At 34.7% G+C, this 26,654-nt stretch overlaps 3 protein-coding genes and 3 long non-coding RNA genes across 11 annotated transcripts; 4 read left to right on the forward strand and 2 right to left on the reverse strand.

The window, feature by feature from the left end:
• The first annotated feature begins 665 nt into the window (after positions 1–665).
• LOC147522184 (uncharacterized) lies at positions 666–2,126 on the forward strand. Its single transcript, XR_015195078.1, has 4 exons — positions 666–734; positions 897–1,040; positions 1,538–1,647; positions 1,888–2,126. It is a non-coding gene; the product is annotated as an uncharacterized LOC147522184 (long non-coding RNA).
• Positions 2,127–2,172: 46 nt separating this feature from the next.
• On the forward strand, positions 2,173–3,242 carry LOC147522185 (uncharacterized). Its single transcript, XR_015212527.1, has 2 exons — positions 2,173–2,827; positions 2,930–3,242. It is a non-coding gene; the product is annotated as an uncharacterized LOC147522185 (long non-coding RNA).
• Positions 3,243–4,852: 1,610 nt separating this feature from the next.
• LOC147522186 (membrane-anchored ubiquitin-fold protein 1-like) lies at positions 4,853–7,177 on the forward strand. Of its 2 annotated transcripts, none has more exons than XM_086591807.1 (5): positions 4,853–5,019; positions 5,147–5,316; positions 6,111–6,278; positions 6,664–6,758; positions 6,839–7,177. In XM_086591807.1, the coding sequence occupies exons 2-4, from the start codon at positions 5,184–5,186 to the stop codon at positions 6,717–6,719; spliced, it is 357 nt and encodes a 118-aa protein (XP_086447933.1). In that variant the 5' UTR covers positions 4,853–5,019; positions 5,147–5,183; the 3' UTR covers positions 6,720–6,758; positions 6,839–7,177. The 2 variants fall into 2 exon arrangements, with proteins under 2 accessions (XP_086447933.1, XP_086447922.1); XM_086591796.1 differs by having other exon boundaries at positions 6,664–6,754.
• A 3,026-nt stretch (positions 7,178–10,203) lies between these two features.
• LOC147522187 (heparanase-like protein 2) lies at positions 10,204–13,199 on the forward strand. The gene is given in 9 exon segments (XM_086591782.1): positions 10,204–10,552; positions 10,651–10,687; positions 11,033–11,216; positions 11,373–11,524; positions 11,608–11,940; positions 11,943–12,027; positions 12,133–12,258; positions 12,407–12,506; positions 12,710–13,199. Coding segments are annotated over 9 exon segments (1,542 nt in total). The 5' UTR covers positions 10,204–10,348; the 3' UTR covers positions 13,031–13,199.
• Positions 13,200–13,413: 214 nt separating this feature from the next.
• Positions 13,414–17,923, reverse strand: LOC147522188 (heparanase-like protein 1). 5 transcript variants are annotated; one of them, XM_086591773.1, is made up of 12 exons: positions 17,784–17,907; positions 17,668–17,701; positions 17,102–17,357; positions 16,954–16,990; positions 16,574–16,757; positions 16,214–16,365; positions 15,896–16,129; positions 14,981–15,170; positions 14,689–14,814; positions 14,493–14,592; positions 14,162–14,208; positions 13,414–13,947 (listed from the first exon to the last, which is right to left on the reverse strand). In XM_086591773.1, exons 3-12 carry the CDS (start codon positions 17,309–17,311, stop codon positions 13,917–13,919), a joined length of 1,311 nt encoding a protein of 436 aa, XP_086447899.1. In that variant the 5' UTR covers positions 17,312–17,357; positions 17,668–17,701; positions 17,784–17,907; the 3' UTR covers positions 13,414–13,916. The 5 variants fall into 5 exon arrangements, with proteins under 5 accessions (XP_086447899.1, XP_086447871.1, XP_086447880.1 ...); XM_086591745.1 differs by lacking the exon at positions 14,162–14,208; XM_086591754.1 differs by lacking the exon at positions 14,162–14,208 and having other exon boundaries at positions 17,102–17,360; positions 17,784–17,894.
• A 4,711-nt stretch (positions 17,924–22,634) lies between these two features.
• On the reverse strand, positions 22,635–23,281 carry LOC147522189 (uncharacterized). Its single transcript, XR_015195087.1, has 2 exons — positions 22,982–23,281; positions 22,635–22,901 (listed from the first exon to the last, which is right to left on the reverse strand). It is a non-coding gene; the product is annotated as an uncharacterized LOC147522189 (long non-coding RNA).
• Between the last annotated feature and the right edge of the window lie 3,373 nt (positions 23,282–26,654).

Below are 26,654 nucleotides of genomic sequence, written 5' to 3' on the forward strand. Positions count from 1 at the left end.
CTAATTATGTGCCCACTCTATCCCACCAATTACGCAAATTTTTTTTATTTAGTTTTTATCAGAAAATCTAAACAATAAAAATCAACAAAATTATACATTTATTTCAATTCACAAAACTAAGCGTTAACTACTAAAAATTGCATAACAATTAAGCCATTAATTGATACTATGTGGAATTAAATGGCAAAAAACCATTTGTTCTCAAATTTACAAAAACCCAAACCCTTCAATTACTTCAATTTAAATGAGGTATCCAATTATTTGGTTCTCCGCCAACTTTTTCCACTATGTCAAACCCTTCCCCTTCATCGTTTGGGTTTCTCTCTCACTCTTGAATAAATGTTCCCTCTTCATCTATGCATGGACTAAAAGCGTGTTCTTGATTTGACATTTACCATGTTTCATTGAATTTTGAATTTGTTTTAATTCTACATACTATTTCATTAATGTAATTGTATTTCTTCAATCTGCTATAGTATATCTAATTGCCTTCATTGTATTGGTGTTTGCTTTTTCATTTCTACTTAAATTTTATTAAGTGTAGTCGGTTTCTTCATATTATTGGAAGGGTTTATAAAGATATGCAATATTAGAGATTTGGTTAATTTGCAAGTTCATAATCATAATTCTCTTCGGCCCTCATAATCTTTTGAAATTGGTTTTCAGGTTTCTTCTTAAGGATGTTGGCTTCTTCTGATCTACATGCATTTTTTATACCTGGACTATCATACACAGTAAGTATAAAGGTAAATTCAAGGTTTTAATTGGGTTGAATACGGGTTCAAAAACTAAGTTCTTGAATGGGTTTTCTTTTCACATTTGAAATTAATATGTATGTTTGGTTTAGTGCTACAATTTTTTTTTTTTTTTTTTTATTTTTTTTTTAAGTTCTTCAGGAATGGAGTTTTTGCTAAGAGTTCGTGTTCATCTGTTCTTGATGCAACAGTGATTTCATCGATGTTACGTTCAAATCGGCAGGTTTACGAATCGAAAAGAATTTTTACCATAATTGTGATCATGTACAGAAAAACATCAATAAGGTGAGACATTAAGAACATAAACCTAGCGGTTTGATTAAATTGGATTTTGATCGTGTTCGTTGGTATTAACTATGCATTTAATTTGGAATGGGTTTTCAAGTATTTGATTTTGTCTAACTCACACGTCACACGTCTCATGGTTCATGGTGTTGGATGCTCTTTACACCACTTTGGTTAGTTGGTTTATATCACGTCCTATTTATTAATATCGATGGGTTAAAGAGTAATTTCAGATATATCAAGAATTTGTTTTTGATGGGTTGCGCAAGTACCTTAGGAAGTTATAAAGTGAAAATGAATAGTTGTATGGACAGACAGTCTTAACCATCTGATTTGAAATCTGGAGTTAAATTGTCACTTTTTGGTTTCTCCAAAAAAGTAAAAATAAGTATTAGATAAGCTTCTAAGTTATTTTAAGTTAAAGACCAATACAAAAATGGTGACATTTTTTATAGTCTTATTCTAATGTGTTCCAAGTCATATGATTATATTTGCAGGAAAGGGAGCATGCATTGAGCTCATTTAAGAATGGTCGTCATACTCTAATTTTGGTGGCAACCGATGTAGCGCCATAATGATACACGTAAACGGAAGTGGCATACAAAAGGTACTTTCCCTTTACTTTCATGTGAACCATTTGTGTTTTGTCAATGACTTAAATAAGTTCTAATTTGAACTCAAAGTTTTGGTTTACAACACAGGCACACCGCATATATACCTAACATGAAGAAGGGAAAAAGTTGCACGGTTCAGTAGTATTAAAAAAAAAAAAATTGATTGATATTCATTTACTCTATTTAATACTGATTACTATCCTCTTTTTTTTTCCTTTGTGGTTCAATTGTAGGAACTGTTAAGAACGTGAGCGACATTTATTCTAAATCCTTGCATTACTGAAGGCATCTTTGAGAGACGCCTTTGTTACCGCTTGATGTTCCAGGCGGTAGAGCACAATGGATCATTTAGAAGCTGATTGACAATACGATTATTTGCATCTTATCTTTCTTGATGTCCTATACATTGCGGGTACGTCTTTTAACGGCCGAGCCTGAACAACAACAGGGGTGGAAGGATCTGTGTCCATGAGGTCCCGAGCCACAATGAGCCCAACAACTCAGCTCATTGTGGCTTTTTAATCTTCTCCCTTAGTCCCTCATAGTTCTGAAAGTAATGCAACATGCTATAATCTCCTATCTTTCCTCATCCCATCCAAGTTTGCCATTGAATTGTAGAGAACTTATTGAGAAGGTAATGTAAAACTTTCTATCCCAACTATAGATTTGAGAGATCATAGAATGCATCGGGTGATATTGGTAGTGATACGATATGGGTAAAAAACCTATACAGGGAGGTTTTGTGGGGTTTGATTGCCTCTATTGGCTTTCTTAGACTATTGGTTTTCTATATTGACATAGGGAGCAATGCAAGGACAGCAACATCATCTGCAGAGTACTTTTTTTCCCTTCCCTTTTCTTTTGTACAAAGGGAATGGAGTTTTAGAGGAAGCTATGTTGTTTGAAGTTTGAACTATGTATTGGTTTATAGATATGATCAAAGTATGCATGACATTTCTTTTTGATGCAGGAGGTTTTTAAAGGAATACATAAGAGGAAACACAATCGTGTATGCTTGAGACAATGCCAAGTACGCTGAGATGACTGGGAATATATACTATCGGTGATTGTAGATCTATAGTTTGATGTTATATCAGCCCTTGCTTCATGTCTTCTTAGGGAGTCTTTATCAGTCCAGCTCTGGGAGAATCCCTTCATCTCAGTGTCATAAAGGTATAGAAATTTCTTCATTTGAAAATAAGTTTGTTACCTACAAGTAACAGAACCTATGTCCATTATTGTCCGATTCTAATCGATATGTATACATCTGTATAGGCTTCTGCTTATGGTTAATCAAATGTTGCAAGAAAAGAAGGGGAGCCTGTGGAATTCATTATGTACTTACCATGAATTTGTTTGGAGGTGCTGATGGTATTGTTTGTTAGTCAAATAGTATTTACATAGTACTTCGGCTAGGGACCTCATTAAACTCGGTGATACTGAATATTGGGCCTAAAGAATGATATGTTGTAAGTGATTTTTAAGTTGGGAATAGTGATGATGTGTCCTATTAATTGACTGGGATGAAATTGATCTATAGTATGCTGTAGATATTGAATTTGACATTAGAAGAAATTTGGCTTCTGCATACCCATTATATTGTTACTCTGTACAACCAAAATTCCACTTTTATCTATTATTGCTGTGAACAATTTACAATTATTTACTCTAGGTTGGTAACTTGATAGTACTTGATAGTGTTTTTGAGATCAAGTAGCAACTGATGGTATACAACTATACATATACATACGAGTTGAGGGATGTGCTATTAGGGGAGTGCTAATTAGAAATATAATTGTAACTGTGAACTTAAATATTTTAGGAGCATAATATGTATACAATCCATTAAGTTATACCGAATACAGTGTATTGTTCTTAATTTTGTGGGAATAGGTTAGCTAGATGGATACATTTTACGTCATGAACAACAAGTTTTTTTATCTCAATTTTTTGAAATTTTATGACTACTCTTTTAATAGTTGTAGTTCTGACAAAAAATGCAAGTTGCGTATTTCAAATTAACACAGATAAATTGTTTGTAAATTTCATTTAAAATTGGTAAAAGAGATTTTTTTTAATACCAACTGACTATATTGTATCTAATTATGACTTTGTAAAATATAGTACTGCTTATGATCGAGGTTTAAATGACGACACCATTTCTGATTAAGAACAATCTTTCTCATGATTTGCTATGAAGAAGTTGTGAGGCATTCTAGCTACTCAACGTTTTTGAATTGTATAGGTTATTAAAACATTGGTAATCCATGTGTTGTAAGAATATTAAGAGATCGTACATGGCAACTTGGAAACACATAGAAGCTAATCTAGGGTTAGTTAGTTTAGGTAGGCACTTTGAGACATAATTAACTATGATGTGCTGACAATGAATGTTGGTGTTTGGGTTGCAAACTTGCAATTGGAGATCGTCTACATGTATGATTGTACAAAACTTTCTTAAATCCTTTATCTTCCAAAACTTATAGTTTGTGGATTCACAAATGACAAATGATAAGGGTTATTGCTGATTTCAAATGCAAAATATCTTAACTATCTATTATTTTATATTTAATAATGATGTTTGACAAATTAAGTTTTAAAAAAAACTCTTTGAGGTTAGAAATCGTGGCCTATAGTGGCAGGGATGTGAATTTTTTTTTTTTTTTTTGTGACAATTTTATAGAAACATTGCAAATTGATCAACAGAAATGCCTATTAGACTAACTTTAATAATTAACAGAAAATCGGAAAATGAAAGCAAAAAAATTTAATTAAACCTCAAAGCACACAAGAGGATGAGAATAATAGATATAGAATAAGTAATAAGAATATCTTAACAAATATAGTTCTGCATTTAAAATGACGTTAGTCTCTTTAGGTACTGGAAATGAACTGGAAAAATGGAGCTGGATACGTTTTACAAGTCTAGAATTAAAATTGCCTAAAGTTGAATGACACCCGTTCGTAGGACGGGTTCAAAAACTAGTAATTAGAAGAAAAAAAACAAACACCCATATTAGCACACAAACTAAACAAAATTAAATTAAATTTTGTGCAAATAAAATAAAATATAGTAAGCACTTAGAAGTAGAAAAAAAACAAACAAAATAAAATATTGTGCAAAAAGTGTCGATTTCCATGGACATAGGAATATAGGATAGGACTATAGGAGGAGATTGCAAGGAATGAAATTTCGATGACTTGGAAAACACCGATATCACCTCGTCTCTTTTCATATTCATTATTTTCTTCTTCTCCAAATGACCACCAACTTATTATTATTCACGTCATCTGTTTCCTCTTTTCTTAGATTTCTCGAACTCTTTTGAGAAAACAAGACAAGCCCAACTCTGTTTTTCTCCATAGTAAGAACCCATTTTCCATCTCGTTTACTACTTTTTCAACTGTTCCATTAGTTTTGGAAGATTACCCATCACTAGTTGCAATGATTCTTTTGTCAGTGATTGGTTATTTTTTAATCTTTGTTCACAGGTATCCGTATAGGATTGATTGATTGATTGATCTGGAGATGTCTAAAACTCAGGATCCATTAGATATCAAGTTTCGATTAACAGACGGATCGGATATTGGACCCAAGACCTTCACTCCCGCCACAAGTGTCGCGACTCTCAAAGAGTCCATCATTGCCCAATGGCCTAAAGGTTTGTTTTCTGTTATTTAATGTATTTCTTATCTGTCTTGGATGTTAAGGATTAGATGTAATATATTTTTATACAACGCTTTCTTGCTGAAGATGTTTGCAATTCTAAATTCTTTGATGAGCAGTAACTGAGTAGATCAGTATTTTAAATTGCTTGCCCTGCTGATTGGGAAAACCACTCTTGTTTAAACTCGTGTATCTGTAGGAAGTCAAGGTCCAATGTAAGAGTAGCAGACCAAGGATTTCACTTTTTTTTCTTCCTTTTGTCCATCATTAGCTCACCTTGCCAATTAATGTAAAAGAAAATTTTAGATGCATAAATAACGTATAATATCCTTGACTAAGTGTCAAAATGTTCCAAAATGCCTGGGTAGTGGTGATGTACGCATCTTCTTAATTGAATATAAAACAAGGATAGCTTGGGTCGGAAATGGTGATCCATCAGTTTTCCAGTGAAGTGAGCTTGAATTATTTTCCCAGAGCTTTAATTTTGTTTCTCTCTCAGCTTGGGCGTCTAATTTCTTATAATAGTCATACTGCATTTCAGATACCATTTGCTAATCATTGGGCTTAACTGTAACAAGACTTATCTATCAATGTAAACTTTTGTTTTTTTTCCCTTACTGTAAACATCAGAATATCTTTTTGTTACCTAACATCATTTGGTTTTCTCTTTCACTTCGATTGCCGTCTATCTCCTTTGCCAATCCTTATTCATTGTTATTATGGTCTACATTAAGTGGGCATGTGCTCCTTGTTAGTTTTAAGACACATTGAACTTCTGCTATTGAGCAGAAAAAGATAACGGTCCAAGGACAGTAAAAGACATCAAGATAATAAGCGCAGGAAGGATATTAGAGAACAATAAAACACTTGGGGAATGCAGAAGCCCAATGTGTGATATCCCTGGAACAGTAACAACCATGCATGTCGTAGTTCAAACACCTTCAACAGATAAAGGAGGTATGCTCTGAATTGCAAATTGTTGATCTTTTGTGGATGATGTGTTTTATATTCTGTATTATTTCCTTGATCAGTTGAGGATACAAATTGCATCTGCAAAGAAGTTATATTATATTTGGTTAGGAGGGGCACGACCCAATTCGGACCAACATCCTATTGGTCGAGTGGTTAAATATCCTTCTTTTCCTGGAGGATTGAACCCACTGCTCTGGACTTACTGACAATAATCCGGTCCAACATCTATCTTGTTCAAACATGCCCCATCTAAGTGTGAACGGTTAGAAATATAAAGTTAAAATTATAGGATGCATGAAACATTTCTCTGTTTTTGTAAATAGAGGTGATGTGAATTACTGATGGAAGTATATATCTTGTTGTGGAACAGAAAAGAAAACGGCCAATGACCCAAAGCAGAACAAGTGCGTTTGTGTTATCTTGTAATTTGCATTTTGAAGTGGAATAGGGATTGTCGATAAGTGAGTAAGTTATCCATATCTACTAAATTTGTATTTCCTATTGCTCCATAGCTAATAAACATTCTTGTTGTCTCTTCTCATTAGAGTATTGGAGTGATCTATACAGAAGTTGGGAAATAGATCATGACCGTAGATGGGAAAGTTGATAGAATTCGTCTGACCCTGGCTCAATTTTTTACACAGTTTGGTTCCTTCCATGAGGAGGTCTTGCTTTATCATACATTTTCCATTGATTATAGATTCTTATTGTGATGGGTCTACCATCATTGCACTTATATCCCATTTTCTTGTGCACTCTCTGTTATATAAGATCCAAATTTAGTACATTTAGAGTCGTTCATTGAAGAAAAGAAAAGAAAAACTGGAAGACTCGAGCCCTTTGGGATACCAATTTTTAAAGTTAAATGACATTCAGATTCGATCTTCAGAATTTCAGAATATTTATCTGCCAGAAAAGTCCCTCTCGGCCTAAAGGTTTCTAATGGGACCCCTGAGAGAATTTCTGAATGCAAAGGAATGTGGTTCAAATTTAAGCTTCAGATGGACCACAGCCACTGTTCAGAACTTCAGATTCTGAAACCTAAGACTGGCACTTTTGTGCACCTTGAGTAGGCCACATTATTGCTGTTACAAGTGGACTTGATTTTAGCTTATTCTAAAAGGAGCCTTATCATAGGGGGTGCACATGGTACAACATTCCAGCCTGGCTTTCTTAGCTTTTAAGAATTTGGTCTTCTTGGACTGCACTTACCCAATTATATGCCTGTGAAAAGCTGGTTGGTTTTGTGCTCTATCAGAATCTCTGGGTTTGTGAAATTTCTGATCACATCATCCATGGGCAACTTTAAGGGAACAAAGTGAAAAAATAAGTTAATACACTTATACTAACAACTTGCAAATGTGATACCTGCGGGCTGAAGCTAAAAAAAGTCATTAAAGGAGAAACTGATGCTGTGTAGTACTGTTTGCGCAATGCCTTCGCACCAGAACGCTAAAAATTAATCACCCTGCTATTGAATGGTTTTTTTTTTCTTCTTCTTCTTCTTCTATAAACAACTATTGAATGGCTTTTAGTATTCTATTAGGATCGATATTAGATTTTTGAATACTGCCGTCTGCAAGTTTTTGTTTACATACAAATGTTGCCACAAAAGCGATGACTGCTTCACGGGGAGTTCACGGGTTCTTTTCATTTCTTGTCACCTGTACAACGATGCTTCAGAGGCAACAACACGATTACTATATAGTATATACAACTCAATTTCTATATTAATCTCTGTAATTTGTTTTGTTTCCAATTATATTGGTACGATTTGACCTGGTGGTTTGGAAGAGTTTGTATTGCATTTGGCTACTCTCGGTCAAGAATCAACTCTGCCGACCCCAAGTTGCAAGAAAAAAACATTTGAATAATGAAGCATCTACCCCAATTATCAGACTTTTTTTTTTTTTTTTTTTATGATTGGCAAGCCTATTTTAAATGGGATCAGTAACTCTTTGATGCTTAGGGTCGAGCTCCAAACTTATAGTATCATCACCTAAAAGTTTTGTCAATTATCTGAATTAGAGGTGCATAAGTACTGATTTGTAATAAAACAGATGCTCTATTAGCTAGAACCATTTTAAATCTTATTTGAATTTCTTCAATTTGTTTTAACAGACGGTTATTGCCTACTCCTACTTACTGAATGAAATTATAGAAACTTCAATGAATGGTCTGTACTCTGTACAGTCTGTAGTGTAAAATAGTCCAATCAAGTACTCATTTGAAGGAGTAAGAATATTATGATCTAAAGATTTTTGTTCAGGCTCTACGTATTTTTCATGTGAATCCAGATGAATTCAGTTTTTTTTTTTTCAAAATATATTGTTGAGAATGATAACTACTGTTTGGAGACCAATCCACCCAAAATCAGCCCTTAATCCAATGTTTAAGTCTACTTAAAAAAATTCGCTAGAGCTTATGTCTAATTCCAAACAGGAGGACAACTGGGGTGCTGTTGTTTATTTCTGTTTTTGTTGTTTTTAAGATAAGCTTACATGTTTTAGTTTCCTCAAGTAACTAATCCATATATCTAAAACTATTATTGTATAGTGGGCGAAAATGGTCATATGCGATTTCAGGAGGCCACATCAGCACAATTTTTAAAATAAGTACTTAAAATTAATTAAAATTCAAAACAGTATTTTAATTATTTGTGAGTCAATTCCTACTAAAAAATACACTAGACGTTAAGTTATATGTTTTCGAGCTCCATAAAATAATAAGAAAACAATTACACACCAATCAAAATTATGATTCGCTACGGAACATTAAAACACACAAAATGATTCAAAAAAAAAAAACACCCCTCGCCTCAAACTACGAATCCTCAAAAAACGAAAAACCTTCCGCTAGAAAATCGTTCTCATCGCCTCAAACTACGAATCCTCATAAAATACAAAGAGAATTTCACTCCAAAACCAGGAGTTGGATCGAATTCAATGAAGGGGGAGAAGAGAGAAGATACTGAGCTTCAGAAGTCTTATGGATCATTATCTTCTAATGGAGATTTCACCCCATATAAGGAGAATTTCACACCTAAACCAGGACTTGGATCGAAATTAGTGAAGAAGGGGAGGAGAGTAGGCATTGAGCTTCAGAAATCATGTGGATCATTATCTTCAAATGGAAATCAATTTTCGACAAAGGAGAATCTGACACCGATAGTCCTGAGTGATTCTAGATTGAAGAAACCTCTATCTGGAAGTCGATTACGACAGGAAGCAGATGTAATTTTGTGCAAAAGAAGAGCAGGAAGGGTACCATTTCAACCTCTGTTTGTCAACACCATGAGCAGTAGCATATCAGAAGCTTCAGGTCTTAAGGCTACTAGAAGCAGCATCTCAGTCAGTCAGTAATGACCAAACAGTTGAGATCACTGCTCCATATACTGCTGTAAGTCTTTATGTTTATTATGCTATATACAGCTTGAATTGTTTGCTTACGTTATGCAGAACCAGTCATTTAGAGAGAGAAATAGGATGACAAATTGTCTTTTGAACAAAGAGTCCAGAAGGTCTCTGCAGCTACTACAAGGCCTAAAGGGCACCCAGCTTATTGTTCCCAGGATGGGTAAGTGAATGAGTTATTTATCTAGTCTCCTCAAGTAACTAATCCATATATTGAGGAGAATGGCTGTAACAACTAACAAGGACTAGTCCTCTCCTCCATCTATACTTAGCAATAATCCAACTAATCATATATATATAGCTTGAGAAAATAAACACTCTGTATTGATTTACACAAGTGGTTTTTGTTCTATTGATTAACATGTATTTAAAGAATAGATTACAACAGTATGGAGAGATTCACTCTACCTATCTAACTAAAACAAAGATTACATTGGTGTAACTAACATGAAAGATAAACTCCAAATCTTATCAAGTAGTTCTTTGATTCTTGGAGTAAACACGTGTAGATATCTTAATAACTCTTCACCTCATCCAATAATCTTTATCTAAATAAAACTCTGCATTTTTCTTATAAATTATCTTCTTCTTCAAACCAGATTATTGTTTCTTATTGATTTTGCTTATTAAAGTACTGCAATAATGGAACTCAGAAACGTTCTTCTTATACTATTTCTGTTTAAGGTGTCAATAAGTTTGGCAGAAGATGTTATTGTTAAAGTGGAAAGTGTTACAAATATTGCTACAACAGATGATAACTTTGTTTGCGCAACTATAGATTGGTGGCCTGCAGATAAATGTAACTATAACCAGTGCCCATGGGAAAAAGCTGGCCTTTTCAACTTGGTAAGAAAGTAGCTTCAATATATATTGAATTGTTCTCTTGTCTACGTGTATGCATTTTCAATTTTCATTAACTTATGTGGTTTTGCTGATATTTGCAGGATTTCAAAAATAAAATTCTTTCAAATGCCATAAAGGGTAAGTTATGATCAATATTCATATTTGATTATCGAGTGGCTTGCTTGAACTGAGTGAGGCCAACAAAACTTTTGTAGATTTTATTTCGTTAGGTATATGGGGTATTTTTAACCAAAAACTTTTAGTCAGAATGATATGTTTAAGTGTGTTACATGCATGGTACATCTTTTGTTTCTGTTTAATATCAGTTTATATTTACACAAACAAGAACTCTATTTTGATGGAATCGTGGATCTGAAGGAAAATGTTTGCATTGGTTTTAGCCTACCTGTCACCTGTGTATGGTACATGCAGAATTAATTTTTTTCATTTTTTTAAATAGATGTGTTGTGTTTTTTTCTACAGCTTTCAGTCCTCTGAGAATCAGAATTGGAGGTTCATTGCAAGACCAAATTTTGTACAAAGTAGGAAAATGGGTAAAAAATTGCCCTCGCATAACAAAGACCACAGATGGGTTGTTTGGATTCAGCAAAGGTTGCCTCACTATGAAAAAATGGAATCAGATAAATCATTTAGTAAACAAGACAGGGTAAATCTCTCTTTCTCATTGCTTTCTTGCTAAAGGAAAATTGCAATTAATAGTATAGGGACCTCAAATCGCAATGTAGACTTTCTCCAACTTCACATTCTCAAAGATCGATGTTGAAGATGAAACTAAGGTGGTACTCATAATTGACTGTTTCAGAGCTGTTGTAACATTCGGCTTGAATGCACTCATTGGTAGAACAAAGGCCTCGGATAATGGTACCCATGTAGGTGACTGGGACTCAACGAATGCTCGTGATCTAATCAAGTATACCGTCTCAAAGGGATACAATATTGACTCATGGGAATTAGGTAACAAGCAGCATATATATTTACATTTGTCGATACCACTAATTTTGTGCATAGACAATAAAGTTGTGCTTCCTTATCACCAGGAAATGAGCTATGTGGAACCGGAATTTCTGCAAATGTTGATGCTAAACAGTATGCTAGAGATGCAATTGCCCTGAGAAAAATTCTCAACGAACTATATCAGGACTCCACAATAAAACCGAAATTACTAGCTCCAGGGGGCTTTTTCGATCAGAAATGGTTTTCTACCTTTCTACAGGCTTCAGGGCCTGATGTTGTCGACATAGTGACGCACCATATTTACAACCTTGGTCCAGGTGATGATCCCAATCTAATACACAAGATCCAAGACCCACTTTACCTTGATCAGATAAATCAGACATACAAGGACGTTGAGACAACACTTAAAAGTTTCCGTGGACATCTGCTTGGATTGGAGAAGCTGGTGGCGCATACAACAGTGGTGGAAAGACTATATCACACTCCTTTCTCAATAGCTTTTGGTATGTTTCTCAAGTAATTAGTAACAGATTTTTATTATGTCAGTGTTCATATATTGAACATTCAGTGGTTTTAACTGCTTTCTCATGTTCCTGTTTTTTTAACAGGTACTTAGATCAACTTGGTATGACATCAACCTTCAATCACAAGACCTTCTGCAGACAGTCATTAATTGGGGGGAACTATGGTCTGCTGAATACTACAAACTTTGTCCCCAACCCAGATTACTATAAGTATGTCATTGCCTCATTGGAGTGAAACCTTGTCTTTTTTTTTTTTTTTTTCGATAATAAGTGAAACCTTGTCTTAATCCAGTCATTTGCATGTAAGATATCTACTGTTGCTGTTTTGATTCCTAATACCTCTTTCTTCCTCTATCAGTGCTCTTCTTTGGCACAAATTAATGGGGAAGAATGTTCTTCGGGCTACTCATAACGGCTCCCCTCACTTGCGCGTGTACTCTCATTGTTCCAGGACCAAGGTACAGTTTTAATCTTTATGTTTATATACAGGTATCTATCTTTTTTCCATCCAGTTGTTTTTTTATTGTTATCTTTCTTTTTCGTACTCTTTAACTTCTCCGTTTCATAAGCTAATCAGCTATAAAAAGACATCCTTCAATTCTGTGTTTCATTTTCTACGACGAACGTTCTAACATAGGTTTCATTTTACTGCATGTCTCAGCCAGGGATTACTCTGTTACTAATCAATATGTCTAACTCTACTTCATTCGATGTGTCGGTGGTGAATGATGTGAAATTACATCCGACGATTGAAGAGTTGAAAGGTGAACATGCAAGAGAAGAATATCATTTGACACCCAAAGATGGAAATCTTCAGAGTAATGTCATGTTGCTTAATGGCTCCCCTTTGGTGCTTACAAAATCGTTAGGCATTCCAGCCATGAATCCTGTTCATGCAGATCGTTCTTCCCCAATACGCATTGCTCCGGACTCAATTGTCTTTGCTACTTTGAGGGACGTCCTGGTTCCTGCCTGTGCTTGAGAGTGGTTTATTCTTGGTGCCAATAACTCAGATATTAAAAGCAAGAGACAGTGCTATTAAAACTGACTCTATTTGCTATTGGTAGGCCATTGGAATTCACCCAGAATAGGATTTAAAGGATTTAAAGAATCATGTGTATTTCACAGATATACAATGCTGTTCCAGTTCACCACTTGTTTTGGTAAAACTCAAATGAGTGACAACCAATATAGACTTACAGTCCAAAACAAAAACCAATATAGATTTACCCTTACCTGTAACTGGATTGAATCTCTGAAATAAGTAAAGCATGCAAATCAGATAAACTTAAGAGTACTCTAAACTTAATGCACGGAAAACATATTAGAAGTACCATCCTCAGTGGGCAGACTTTGAGAATCAAAGGCAAGCTAAATGTAAATAATAATTATCGAAGCAAAGGTTGAAATTTATTGTTGACACTGTCAAACAAATTTTACATTCCCATGAATTAAAGTAAGATAATGTAGTGCACAACACAGTGAGTGCAGAGTCTCAGTAAAAGTGACCATTCAGACACAACCTGGAGCCTCAAAGTTGGGCAAGGCTATGAAGGCAATGGACAAAGGAATGACAGATAAAGGAGATTGCACATCGGTAAGAAGTGGATCCAAATTCGGGATATCTCCACTTTCTGTAAGTTGTAATGGCTTCCCATTTAAAGCCATTGTCTGGCTTCTGAGGTCACCATCTGGTGTTAAGTGGTACTCTTCTCTCATTAATGTTCCATCTGAAGCTTTTCTTCCAATCCATGAAACTGATTTCTTGAGGCCATGCAAGAAAGAACCTTCTGAGGGACTTCTCTTTCCTATATGAAGGTCGATATTCATATTGTTTCGAACCATAACATTAAAATTGGTCTGGTTGCTTAGGTTGATGAGGAGTAGGGTAACACCTGGCTGACAATGAGAAAACAGTACATGTTAATAGACTATCTTGAATGATCAAGTGTCTGAAAAAAGATGACAGTGTCTTTTCTGGCCTATACACAAAAACATGCACCCATTCAACATGGCTAACTTTCATTCCAAAGAAGCTTTCTTCGATATCAGACATCCTGAATTGTCGTAATATCAGATTTCCACAATTAAATGGAGGTCACATATAGCTTACTGGAAATTTTTGTTTAATACAAACTGCATGACAATGACGATTGCAACCTGCAGTGTCACAAATTTGGACAAGTTGAGATTTAATAAGTAAGATCCCACCTATGAGAACCTTACGATAAATTTAGGGTGTCGCTAGCTAAGAACAACGCTGTCTACCGAAACAAAGAAAAATTCACTAAACCCTAGATATTCTAATACTTCTACAAAATCAGCTCGTCCATGCATTCGCACCACATTTATGTGGTGTTTGAAGTTCATTTGTGAGCCAATAGTTTTATGATTCTGCAGTCCTTTTTTGGGGCAATTTAAAATAATAATAATATGGAACTCACTCTTCCTTTGGAACAATGGGCATAAACGCGTAAAAATGGCGATGAATTGTTATCAGCAGCAAGGACTCCTTTGCCCATAAGCCGATGCCACAGCAGTGCACTGAACATAATAAATCCATCAACAGAGGAAGGACATTAGAATTAGAGTATCACTCAAGTATAAATGCCGTTTCAATCTCAATGAAAATTTTCTTGCCTGTAATAATCAGGATTGGGAACAAACGTTGTCGTGTTGAGGAGACCATAGTTCCCACCAATTAAAGTCTGCCTACAATATACTTTAGTATTGTACTTGGATGCCATCCCCAATTGATCTAAGTACCTGAAGTACGTATGGATATCGTACAGAAAATCTTAGAAACAGAAACAAACGCATATATATACACTGATGTAATCCAAAGAAGAAGACGAAGAAGACTTCTTGTGTCTCGTACATGAATGATAAGTTAGTTAAACCCAAGAAAGAACAAAAACGAGGAGAAATATACCAAAAGCTGTTTACAAAGGTATTGGACACATGACGACCTCCACTGTTGTAGGCGCCACCAGATTCTCCAACCCAAGCAGAAGCCCAGGGCCCATGACTTTTTATGGTTCCTTGAAGGTTTTCAAATGTTTTCGATACCCGATTTAAATAGTGGGGATCCAATATTTTATTCGCAAGATTGGGATCATCACCTGAAAAAGGAATACGTTACACTACTGATTTAAAAATTTCCAGCGAAATTGCCAAGAAACGCCTTCAATATCGTATATTTCTTTTTAAGGTAACAATTACATTACATTTTCTAATTATTAGGAAATGTAACAAGCTCATATGTTAAACTTGATACGAACTATATACTAGAAAACATATAGGTTCCAAATATATGAAATAATATGCACCAGTCACCATATCAAACTTTCGGGAATTAGTTGTGCTTATGTCAGATACGAGAATTACATGGAAATTACTTGCTATGATATAGTTGCTTTGGTATATGGTTTTCTGATGCATATCTAACATGAAGGAAGAAGGAAGAAGGAAGAAGGAAGAAGGAATCAGGAATGAACACACAATATAGTCACATTCTTTCTTTGCTTTATGTAGATTAATTCATGTGGGCACGTAGGAATGAAGCATTTCCAGCATATACTTACTGAGCATATCTTGAATCTAGACTAGTACTTTTCAGAATTTTTTTTTATTGTTCAAGATGGTTATGAATATTTAACATGCTCATCTTATACGTTAGAGGTGTTTTGAGTGTGAATTCTGAATTATAGGTCATGGGCTTTACCTGTTCCATGTTTCAGTATATCCAGTTATGATCTTTGTAAACTTTATGAGTCTTAGACACTAGAAAGCTGTGTGTGTGTGTGTGTGTGTGTGTGTGTGTGTGTTCAAAAACGTCCTAACCTACCTGAACCCAGATTATATAGATGATGTGTCATGACATTGACAACACCAGACCCGGAAACCTCAAGAAGCTTAGCATACCACGCTTCATCGTAAAATCCTCCTGGTGCTAAAAGCAAGGGTCTTGGGTGAGATTTCTGGTATAACTCATTGATGATTTTATTAAGTTGCATCATGTCTTTCCCATATTGTTCAGCTCCAACACTTGCACCAATTCCACTTCCGCTCAGCTCATTTCCTTGCACAAGGAAAGAATTTGGTAAGGGCGACTTGAAAAAGAAGACAGAAGAAATAAGGAATCACACATAAAATTAGGCAGTACCGAATTCCCATGAATCAACTTGGAATCCTTTGGAAATGGTGTACTTCATGAATGCCTGAGCATTACTAGAATCCCAAGCACCTCCCCAAGCAGAACCTCCAATGATTTTATGTCTTCCATAAAGTGCATTCAGACCAAACATCACTATTGCTCTACGAGCACAAGATTTAGACAACAAATGCATGACCAAGTCAGATCGCCATTACCAATTTACAACAACTACTACTGCTAGAGTTAGTGCTAGTGATATAGATTATGTAACAAAAGTTCTAACATATGAACATTCAATATCTTTTGTGCAGTCAAAATTGGTGAAATGTACTAGTTATATTAAATGCATGTTAGTCTAAAAGAAATTACCCTGTCTTGTTGAAGAGGTGATTGAGCTCATCCCACCTATACATCGGTAGACAACCTTTGGAAAACCCAAACAACCCGTGTGGCATCTTTGTAAATGGATGGCAAGGATACTTCAAAGTTCCCACATTGTACACAACTTGGTCTTGCAAAGAGCCTCCAACCCTTATCCGTAAATGATCAAAAGCTGTTACAGAACCCACAAACGACTGAAAAAACCAATAATACGAGGTGGATTTGTTCTTACTTGTAAATATGGTTTAACCATGTGATACTTAGTATTTAAGTTTGAAGTAAATCTATATAAAAAACATATCCAAATCAATGAAAAGTCCTTAAAGATTAGTCTAGATGAGACAAATTAAACGATCAAGAGTACAAACCTTGGATGGCATTGCCAAGAATAGGATGAGACAAATCCTATAAAGATCAAAGTAAAGAAATCACTGCCGATGAAACACCAAATGTCCTATCCTCAATTTCTTAAGCAGACCAAATCATACAATAACACGAGCTTTCATCAGTCGTTACCAGAGATAAAGCAGTAGACTTTCCCCAAGGACAATGGTTATAGTTACACTTATCAGTAGGCCACCAATCAATAGTAGCACAAACAAAGTTCTCGTCTGTCTCAGCAATCTTTGCTGCACCATGAACTACGATGGTTGCATCTATAGTTTCTTGAGCTGAAATCCTGCTTAGATAGGTGAAAAAGAGAATCCATGACAGCCGGAAACCCATTCCAGATCAATCCAGCTGCTTCAAGACCAGGGTGAATCCTCCGGAACTGCTAAATGCAGATAAAATTAAACAACAAAGAATACATTTAATGTCCTTGGGGATCCAAATATGCTCAAGATATGTACTTCTCCATGAAAAATGGGTTTTCTCATCATTTGAAGCAGATCTAAATTACATCCAATTGCATAAACACAATATCAACATAAGAATTGTGTTTCGATATATGAGCTATAGCCTCTAAACAACTCAAACAAAAGAATATTTGTCTAAAATCTAATAACAAATATAACAAACACTACTAACAATCCAACACGAATCATCAAAATAAACAAACCAGAAACTCAGTGAAAACATACCAGGCTATGCCCCAAAATCTTTGAAAAACGAAAACTGAAACAACATAAGCAAAAGTTACAAGATATAAGAGTGCTCCGGCCCTTTTCTCAAGTGAGCTAAAATGATTGAAACTTACTAGTTAATAATGGAGTTGTTGAAAGCTCACGTAAAGCAACATTTTTCTGTAAAGAAAAGAAACAGAACGACACTATCTTTACGTTACTTTGACTCCTCTATTTATAATAACAATTTTAAAATATCAACTGCAAAAAACATGCGTATGACTATAAATGAGAATTTAGTCATTATTGCACGTACGAATCTTTTTATGTTGGATTTTGTTGGAGTAGAAAAACAGTCAAAAATCTATCTGGCTTAACTGTACAACTGTTTTGTTTAATGTTTTTGGTTAATTAGAGCATATTTAGAGTATCTTTAGGAGAGCAACAAAAAATACACTAAAAGTTTGAACCAAAAAAACACTAAACACCAACCATTTTAAGAGCAACATCAAATTTTCAACATCAAACTATACGGTTTTGGATAAACCGCGCCATATAGCCCACGCGGTTTTCCCAAAATCGCACCACTAAAGCCTATCTGACAAGCCCAAGCCCACGCGGTTTTTCAGAAACCGCGTGTTATAACCATTTAACCCTCTTGATCCTGCGAGGTTCTCTTCATTTTTCATATTCCCTCTAATCTAAACTCATCTCCTTGAGCAAAAAAAAAAACACTACCAAAACTCTTGACGATTTTTTCAATGGATCATTCATCTTCTTCTGATTCATATTCTTCTGATTCTTCATTGAGCTCGAGCTCTTCAAATGATAACACTGCAATTAAAATTTATAAATTAGTGGCTATTGCTCTACCTTTGGTTCGACATCGTCTGAGTTTATTGCGTCAGCAAGAAGCGGAGTATTCTTATAGACCACATAGTGGTTCGAAGAAAGGAAGAAAATATAAGAATCGTCAGTATGAGCCAACACTGGCTCGTGTAAATGCTAACTACTTCGGCGCAAATCCTATATTTTGTGACCACAACTTTTAACGCCGATTTCGTATGGGTTAGTCATTATTTACTCGTATTTTGAATCATCTTAATCATAATGTACCATATTTTCAACAAAAAGTTAATAGTGCGGGTAAGTTTGGGATTAACCCAAAAATAAAAGTAATTGCTGTTATACGAATGCTTGCTTATGGGACTGTAGTTGATCTAGTAAATGACATGTTACATGTTGCTGAGCCAACTGTTCATGAATGCATGCGCTATTTCTGTGATGGAATTATTAGAATTTTTGGAGGTGAATACTTGCGCAAACCAAATGCTGCAGATATTCAACGTTTGCTTGAAGAGTCTGAGGAACGCGGATGGCCTGGAATGCTAGAAAGCATTGATTGCATGCACTGGCAATGGAAGAATTGCCCATCCGCATGGTAAGGGTCTCACACTGGCCATGTGCATAAACCAACAGTAATTTTGGAGGCAGTTACTTCTCGTGACGCATGGATTTGGCATGCTTTTTTTGGAATGGCGGGTTCTCACAATGATCTTAATGTGCTTGACCGCTCACCAATATTTGATGATATAATAAATTATGAAGTTATTCCTTGTAACTACACTGTGAATGGCTATCATTATGATATGGGTTATTATTTGGCTGACGATACTTATCCTAATTATGCCACTTTGATTCAAACGATTACTAAACTGACTATTGCACAAAACAAACATTTTGCAAAGAAGCAAGAAGCTGCTAGAAAAACATAGAGTGGGCGTTTGGTATATTACAGTCGCGTTGGGCTATTTTAGCGAATCCGTGCAGGTTATGGTATTTGGAGAACATGGCTACTATTAAGAGGGCTTTCATCATTTTACACAATATGATTGTGGAAGATGAACGTGAAACGGATATCCTATAATATATTCCTGAGTATGAAGTGCCATGTAGAGAAGGTGCATCTGAAGATCAACGCCACTTTGTTCTATCTCGTTGGGCATCTGGCGTCGAGAGGGTTCGTTTAAAAGTTGTTCATGATAGATTGAAGAATGACTTGGTCGAGAATTTGTGGAGTAGGCGTGGGCGGCGTGGTCAGACTTGATTTCTATTTCTATTTGCACTTCATTTGGACTTTGTGTTTATTTATCATTTTAATTTCTATGTATTTGTGTTCCAAGTTTATTTCTATGTATTTGTGGTTTTATAAAATGATTTGTGTATATGAGAATTTTGAAAATACAAAGTAGACTCTGCCGATTTTTTTTTAGAATGATAAAAATTATCAACTTTAAATTAAGATAACTTAACTCAAATTAAAAAGAAATATTCAATTAAAGTACATTCTAATTAAAATCAAAATACAAACTCAAATTAAAGTACGTCATTAATTAAAAGACATAAATTAAAAGACAAATTAAAATATTCAAATTAAAAGACATACAAACTCAAATTTAGACTATGCATTACTTTGACTACTACCAGTGATATTGCCAAGTCGATTCTTCATTTTTTGTAAAATTTATGTCCTTTTAAGTTGCCAAATTTCGCGCTCGTCTTCGGGTAATCCTTCTAATTTCATTCCTAGTATTTTCGCATCATTTTCATCTTCTTGAACTCGAATCGCATCTTTTTTCAATTGAAGTTTTTCTTTTTGGATTTGGAACTTCCAATCTATCGAACTTTTCTTCAATTGAACTTTTTCGAATTCCATCTCATCTTTCTTCAACTGTCTTTGAACTTCCAATTCATAACTTTCTTTGGTGGTTTTAGAAAGTTCCACCAGAAAATCATCAAGTTTATTAGCGGATTCCTCCACTTTAGAATCACCTTCTTCTTTCTCTTTTTGTCTTCTTCTCTTGTCTTCTTTCTTTCCAAGAGGCCTATCCTCAAGCCCATCAACTTGGTGTGGATCATAATCCATTGGTTGAGTTGTCGCAGTTGATATTGGAACTGATGAACCTCCTTCCCCACTGTTTGACTTCGACTTTTTGGTGTGATGCAAATCATTTCTCAACTGTAGCCTCTTCCATTTGGGTGAGTCTTTCACCATATTATAACATTGCATCTACTTCCAAACCCCATTATGCATCACATATGCACTTATTGCTTTCTCAACCTACCAATTAAGCAAAAACTAAATTAGAATTGAAAAATGTATTTGTGAATCAAAATAACAAATAAAAAGTAAATACTTACAATCATATTGTCATTATAGCCACTTGGAGGAGATGCTTGAATCTTAGAAATAATAGCATGAAACTTGTTGATATTAGTTTGAATGAGAGTCCAACGGTGTTTCATGCCCGTCAAGTTGCGTTTGGTCATTCTTTCTATATTTACATGAAATGTATTTAGAATTCTAGCCCAAAAATCGTTCGACTTTTGCTCATTTTCTACTACACCATCTTGACTAACTTGTAGCCAACTATTGGTGAAAGTAACATCTTCTTCTTGTATCCATGAAGTCCCTCTAGATTTTGCTTTTGGTTATTGACTAGTCATTGTTGTTTTAAGAGTAGAGAGTGGAAAGTAGAGAGTAGAGAAAAGAAGTGAGTGTAAAACAATGGTGTGAGTGTTTCAATTTATAAGGTTAGAAAGATATATCCGTTTTTTGCCCATTGTTATTATTGAGAGCACGCAGTTTTGCCAAAACCGCGCCATAGAAGCCCAAGCCCACACAGTGTTGGCAAAACCGCACGGTTTTTCTAAAACCGCGTGAGTGATTTGATACAACACCAAAGCTAGAACCAAATATTGGCCGATTTGGTGTTTGGTTTGATGTTTTTATCAACATGTGACTCTCCTGAAGTTGAAAAAACACCAAATTGTTGGAAATTTGGTGTTTGATACTAGGTTGATATCACTCCTAAAGATGCTCTTAGAAGAGATACTATCCTAGCATCAAACACCAAATTTTCAATAATTTGATGTTTTTTCATTTTAAGAAGAGACACATGTGGATGAAAATACCAAAACAAACACCAAATCGGCAAAATTTAGTGTTTGCTTTGGTGCTCTATCAAATCTCTCTTGTGGTTTTGAATAAACCGTGCGGTTTTGCGAAAACCGCATGGGCTTTGGTCTTAGTTTGGGACTATGTCTCGTAGTGTTTCGAACACCAAATTTTGATGTGACGTAGTTTACCAAAAACCGCATGTGCTTGGGCTTGGTCTCTTGGGTGGTTTTGCGAAAGCCGCGCGTGGTTTGATTCAAATATTTGGTGTTTTTGTGGTATCTCTCCTAAAGATGCTCTTATAGATACTAGTGCTTTAGATATACTAGCAAATATGCACGTGCAAGCACGTGGAAATTGTAGTGAACAACGTACAAGTTCGTCTGTGTTCATTATATATAGACTAAATAGTAAAAGCTACAAAAAAAGTTCAAGTACACAACGCTATTGAGATAGAGTACAGAGAAAAACTAATATCATATATATATATATATAGTAGGTAAAGTTAGAGCCACTGAAGTTCAAATTATGGGATTATCCTTAATCGGGTGGTTTTTGGTGAGACTTGACTAAAATAAAGGGGGAGAGCTTGCTTATTGTATCTTTAGGGATATTGAATAAACCCAAGATTTTCTTCTTCTTTATTTATTTTCTCTTTCTTTATTTAAACTTTAGCTCTTTCCCCAATATTGAAATTTCTCGACTTTAAACAAATTTGAATTCTAAGCTCTCTATGATGTCTGGGAGATAAAATATTCTTAAGGCAAGTTCTTTGTTGAAATATTCAGTTGTAGATAGTCACAAAATGTCACAGTTGTCAGAGCAAGAAGAGATTTGTATGAATGATTACATTAGAGATAGTTGAAGAAGTTCCATTAATATAAAGAGCTCATTGAAGAGCATTTGAAATGGAGAATTGCATTAACTTATGTATTTGATACAAAGAGCTCATTGAAGAGTCGAAGTCCAAAACCATAGTAGTGTTTTTAAGTGTTTTTATCAGACATATAGATTGAAAATTAAACCAAACAAAACCAACTTATGCAACAAATAGGAATACCGGTACATAATTGGAGTCATAACTGACTTCACAACAAACATTTAACATTTTGTATCAACTCCACGTTTTATGATCTAAGTTGGCATTGGATACAAAAAACTGAATTGGTGTACTTGGAACAAAGCTCTCCAATCAAGATAGGAAGGTAGGTCCATTCTCAGTAGCAAGTCGAGTGTGTTCTTGACATGATGAACAAAATGTGTGTCCTAGCTTTGGCATATGGAGCATCTCTTGCTGCAAAGAAAGAAACATGCAATCTATGAGTTTGTGTGAATGGGAAAAAAAAACAACTGCATGGTCCCGTACTCCCGTACATGTACATCTCAATTAGCCTCTGAATTATGCATGCTCGTTCTTGCTATCCTTTGTGAACTTATAATATTCTGCCTCCGCTTCCACCAACATACAGAGCCAACAAAAATTAGCAAAAGTGCGAAAAACACTCTGAACGCGATGCCTATCTTAGCAGCAGTGGAAAGATGTGAACTATATGTAGGTAGTCCAGGTATGCCACAAAGACTTGCATTAGTTGTAAAGGCATATATGTCCACAATAAGTATTCTTATATGCAAATCATTTAATTTAGAGTTAACCATAGGCTTTTAAAGAGGCAATGTAGCATACTTGAAGCCAGCTGTATGAAGAAGTTTTCCTCCAAGCACAAATGGGACTCTTCCAGATAATAAGTTGTTATTGGGATTCCTGCAGCACGATAAAATAGATTAGAAAGTTTTTCTACATATTCGTGTACATAAGAAAGCAAACCTATGTTGTGTACCAACATCCTTGCTATTGTTGTATATGAATGAACTAGAAAGCATAATGAACATAAATTGGTGAACATAACATGCTCTGCATGTCTTGGGATGCATGATGTGTTTAAATAAGAAGATAGATACAGATCAAAAGAAGAAAAAGGGAAAGAATCAGGCTCACTTTAACATAGTCTGCGTGTCCTACACAATAACATGCGCATAGTGTCGGTTAACAGTCTCATACTCCACATGGGACTGCAAAAGCACCATAAAGTTTTAGAAAGTGAGATATATTTCCAAAACAATGTATTAACACCACTGAAGAAAATTAATGCTTCTACAAAACATATATGCAGTACAATAAGACGCAAAAATTGTAATTCCTCTCTACCCCTTTGCAAGATCGAGCTTTGTTGATCTCATTAGGGCGAGAGCCTTGGCTTTCCCTCTTTTACTGGCACTTGAGACAAAGCGTGTAACAAATTCAGTCATTCAAAGTCTACTATGCTACCTACGTATCAGTCATTGTGTACTAAATCAATCCATTATGCACTACACCCAAAGCTAAACTTACTTCAAAGTGCCCATTTTTTCTTCAAAGTTTATTACTAACCTTGAAGGCAATTCGTTTCTTTGATGGGGTCAAGAGGCAACCTTCAATTTCTAATAAATAGTATCTGTAAAATGGATGATGGCAATTCATTTCTTTGATGGGTGAAGAGTGCTATTCTTTTTTTTTAGGTGAAGGAGGAGGTGATGGAAGTTGAGCAGTTTTTTTTAAGCTGGAGAGAAATAATGCAAACACGCTGTAGAAAAACTATGATAGAAATTTAAGGAAACAAAAATCAACAAAATTGCGGGCGAACGGTGGCTCATCAAGCCTCTTATATAAGTAGAATAGATAATGAAACTCGCAATGAAGACCAAAGGAGAAGAACCAAAATCATAAGAACAATTGTGACCAAAATCAAACAGCTTGACAGATTAAGTTAAGGTAATTAAGAACTCAGCTTAATTATGGATACCAACTATGTGGGGATGATTGTTTAATCCTACCCTTTCTTGGCATTCACTAATTGCATGCTAAAAAAGTCATTACTTAAACTCAGGCTACCAAACTTCATATATGTATATAACTCTTATTATAAACTTTAACCACAATGTGTTATTTGCAAGGATTCTAACTTGATGCCTTAATGAAAGAAATCTAGTGGAACCATACCCGAGAAGATGCCTTGAAGAAGTAAAACAAAACTCAACAATACAGAGAACATTTCAATTTATCAATATACGAATATTGCAACACTAATGACTTAATAGTAATACATTATGTTTGATATAACGTAAGCTATGGATTCTAAAAGTGTTTTTGAATTTTCTACGAAAGCACATATTTTTTGGCAACGATATCCTGCGAAAAACTTTCCCCTAGACTCAAAATTGTGCCATGAACCAATGAGAGATGGGAAACCCCTATCCACCCTAAAGAAATTTTTTTTACTATCAAACATTCCATAAGGAAGACGGAACACATGATTTTCTCATGCCATATGTAGATTTAAGTCTTCAAGCCAAAGATAATAAAAATGTGAGTCCATACTTCCTACCAATATCACAAATTTATTAATTCAACTCTAATTCATACCTTGGGGCAATGGAGCATGCTCTTCCTCAAGTGCCAAAGACCCAAAACCAATATTTTGGTTATTGATTTTCTGCACCAAACTGAACCAAATGCCATTACAAAAAAACCACTAAATCCAAAAATAATAAATTCAATCAAAAACCCAATTTACCACTAATAAAAAATACCAATTGTTCTAGATTGAGAGAGAGAGGAGTAGTAACTCTCGTAAATACATAAGAGAGAGAAAAGAAAAACAATTGACATGGACTTCAAATTTACCTTGTGGATCTGAAGCTTTATTTGTTAAAGCTTCCAACTTATACTGAGAAGCAGTGAATTTTTCCCTCGTTAGATTTCGATGAAGAAGAAACACATAGATTTTTTTGAGAGGGAGAGACCGAGAGAGTGAGTAAAAATCGAGAAGCATATAGAATTTTTTTTTGTTAGATACAAAATGACAATTTTGTCCCTGTGACGTACGTGCAAATTACTGTTCATCGACCTCCATATTTTTCTAATTAATTAATAACACTTTATTAATTAATAATAATTCTATCGCCCACATTCTAGTAGTATTTCCAAATTTAATATATAGTGTGTGTAAATGAATCCAAGCAAAATCATGGACTTAAAAGTTGAATTAAAGGCTGAATTTTTGTAGATATGATCTCCCCACCATAGAGAACATGCTCACAAAAATTCAGCTCATTCAAAGGAAGTCTAACCTTAGATTATGCTCACACAAAACTTTTAGACTGTTAGGTGAAAAGTTCAAAAATGAATACTAATTTTTATATAGTTAGACGCATCTAAATATTATAATTTTTTGTGAGAATGATCTTCATGGTGGGGAGATCATCTCCACAAAAAACCAGGCCTTAATTCTTTTGTATGTCGAAAATGTGGCTATAATGTGTGCATAATGGAATCAACCTAAGTCTGTCCAATTTAAACTTAATTAGAATGAAAATGATATGTATATTAATTAGATATTTAGATTGCCAATAATGGAATCAACCTAAGTCTGTCCAATTTAAACTTAATTAGAATGAAAATGATATGTATATTAATTAGATTGCCAATAATGGAATCAACCTAAATCTGTCCAATTTAAACTTAATTAGAATGAAAATGATATGTATATTAATTAGATTGCCAATAATAGAATCAACCTAAGTCTGTCCAATTTAAACTTAATTAGAATGAAAATAATATGTATATTAATTAGATTGCCAATAATGGAATCAACCTAAATGTGTCCAATTTAAACTTAATTAGAATGAAAATGATATGTATATTAATTAGATTGCCAATAATAGAATCAACCTAAATCTGTCCAATTTAAACTTAATTAGAATGAAAATAATATGTATATTAATTAGATTGCCAATAATGAAATCAACCTAAATTTGTCCAATTTAAACTTAATTAGAGTGAAAATGATATGATGTTGGTAATGATGGAGGGTAAATTCCATCTAATCTTGTAATTTCTTTGGAGTAATAGAATATGCTTTTACTATAGTAAATCTTATACCAGCACAATGCTTCTGCCACTCTGCAAACACAACTACACAAGTAAAGTACCTGTAAACACATAGATAGA

This window comes from Coptis chinensis, chromosome 1, assembly GCF_015680905.1.
Source record: "Coptis chinensis isolate HL-2020 chromosome 1, ASM1568090v1, whole genome shotgun sequence".
Classification (NCBI taxonomy): domain Eukaryota; kingdom Viridiplantae; phylum Streptophyta; class Magnoliopsida; order Ranunculales; family Ranunculaceae; genus Coptis; species Coptis chinensis.

Excerpts from the sequence above, each read along its gene's own strand:
- LOC147522186 (XM_086591807.1), top strand. The coding sequence starts at position 5,184 with ATGTCTAAAACTCAGGATCCATTAGATATCAAGTTTCGATTAACAGAC. Across the intron at positions 5,317-6,110 it reads CATTGCCCAATGGCCTAAAG|AAAAAGATAACGGTCCAAGG; the intron begins GTTTGTTTTCTG and ends GCTATTGAGCAG. Across the intron at positions 6,279-6,663 it reads ACCTTCAACAGATAAAGGAG|AAAAGAAAACGGCCAATGAC; the intron begins GTATGCTCTGAA and ends GTTGTGGAACAG.
- LOC147522188 (XM_086591762.1), bottom strand. The coding sequence starts at position 17,311 with ATGGGTTTCCGGCTGTCATGGATTCTCTTTTTCACCTATCTAAGCAGG. Across the intron at positions 14,815-14,980 it reads ACCTTTGTAAACAGCTTTTG|GTACTTAGATCAATTGGGGA; the intron begins GTATATTTCTCC and ends TACGTACTTCAG. Across the intron at positions 13,948-14,492 it reads CCCATTGTTCCAAAGGAAGA|CCAGGTGTTACCCTACTCCT; the intron begins GTGAGTTCCATA and ends TCTCATTGTCAG.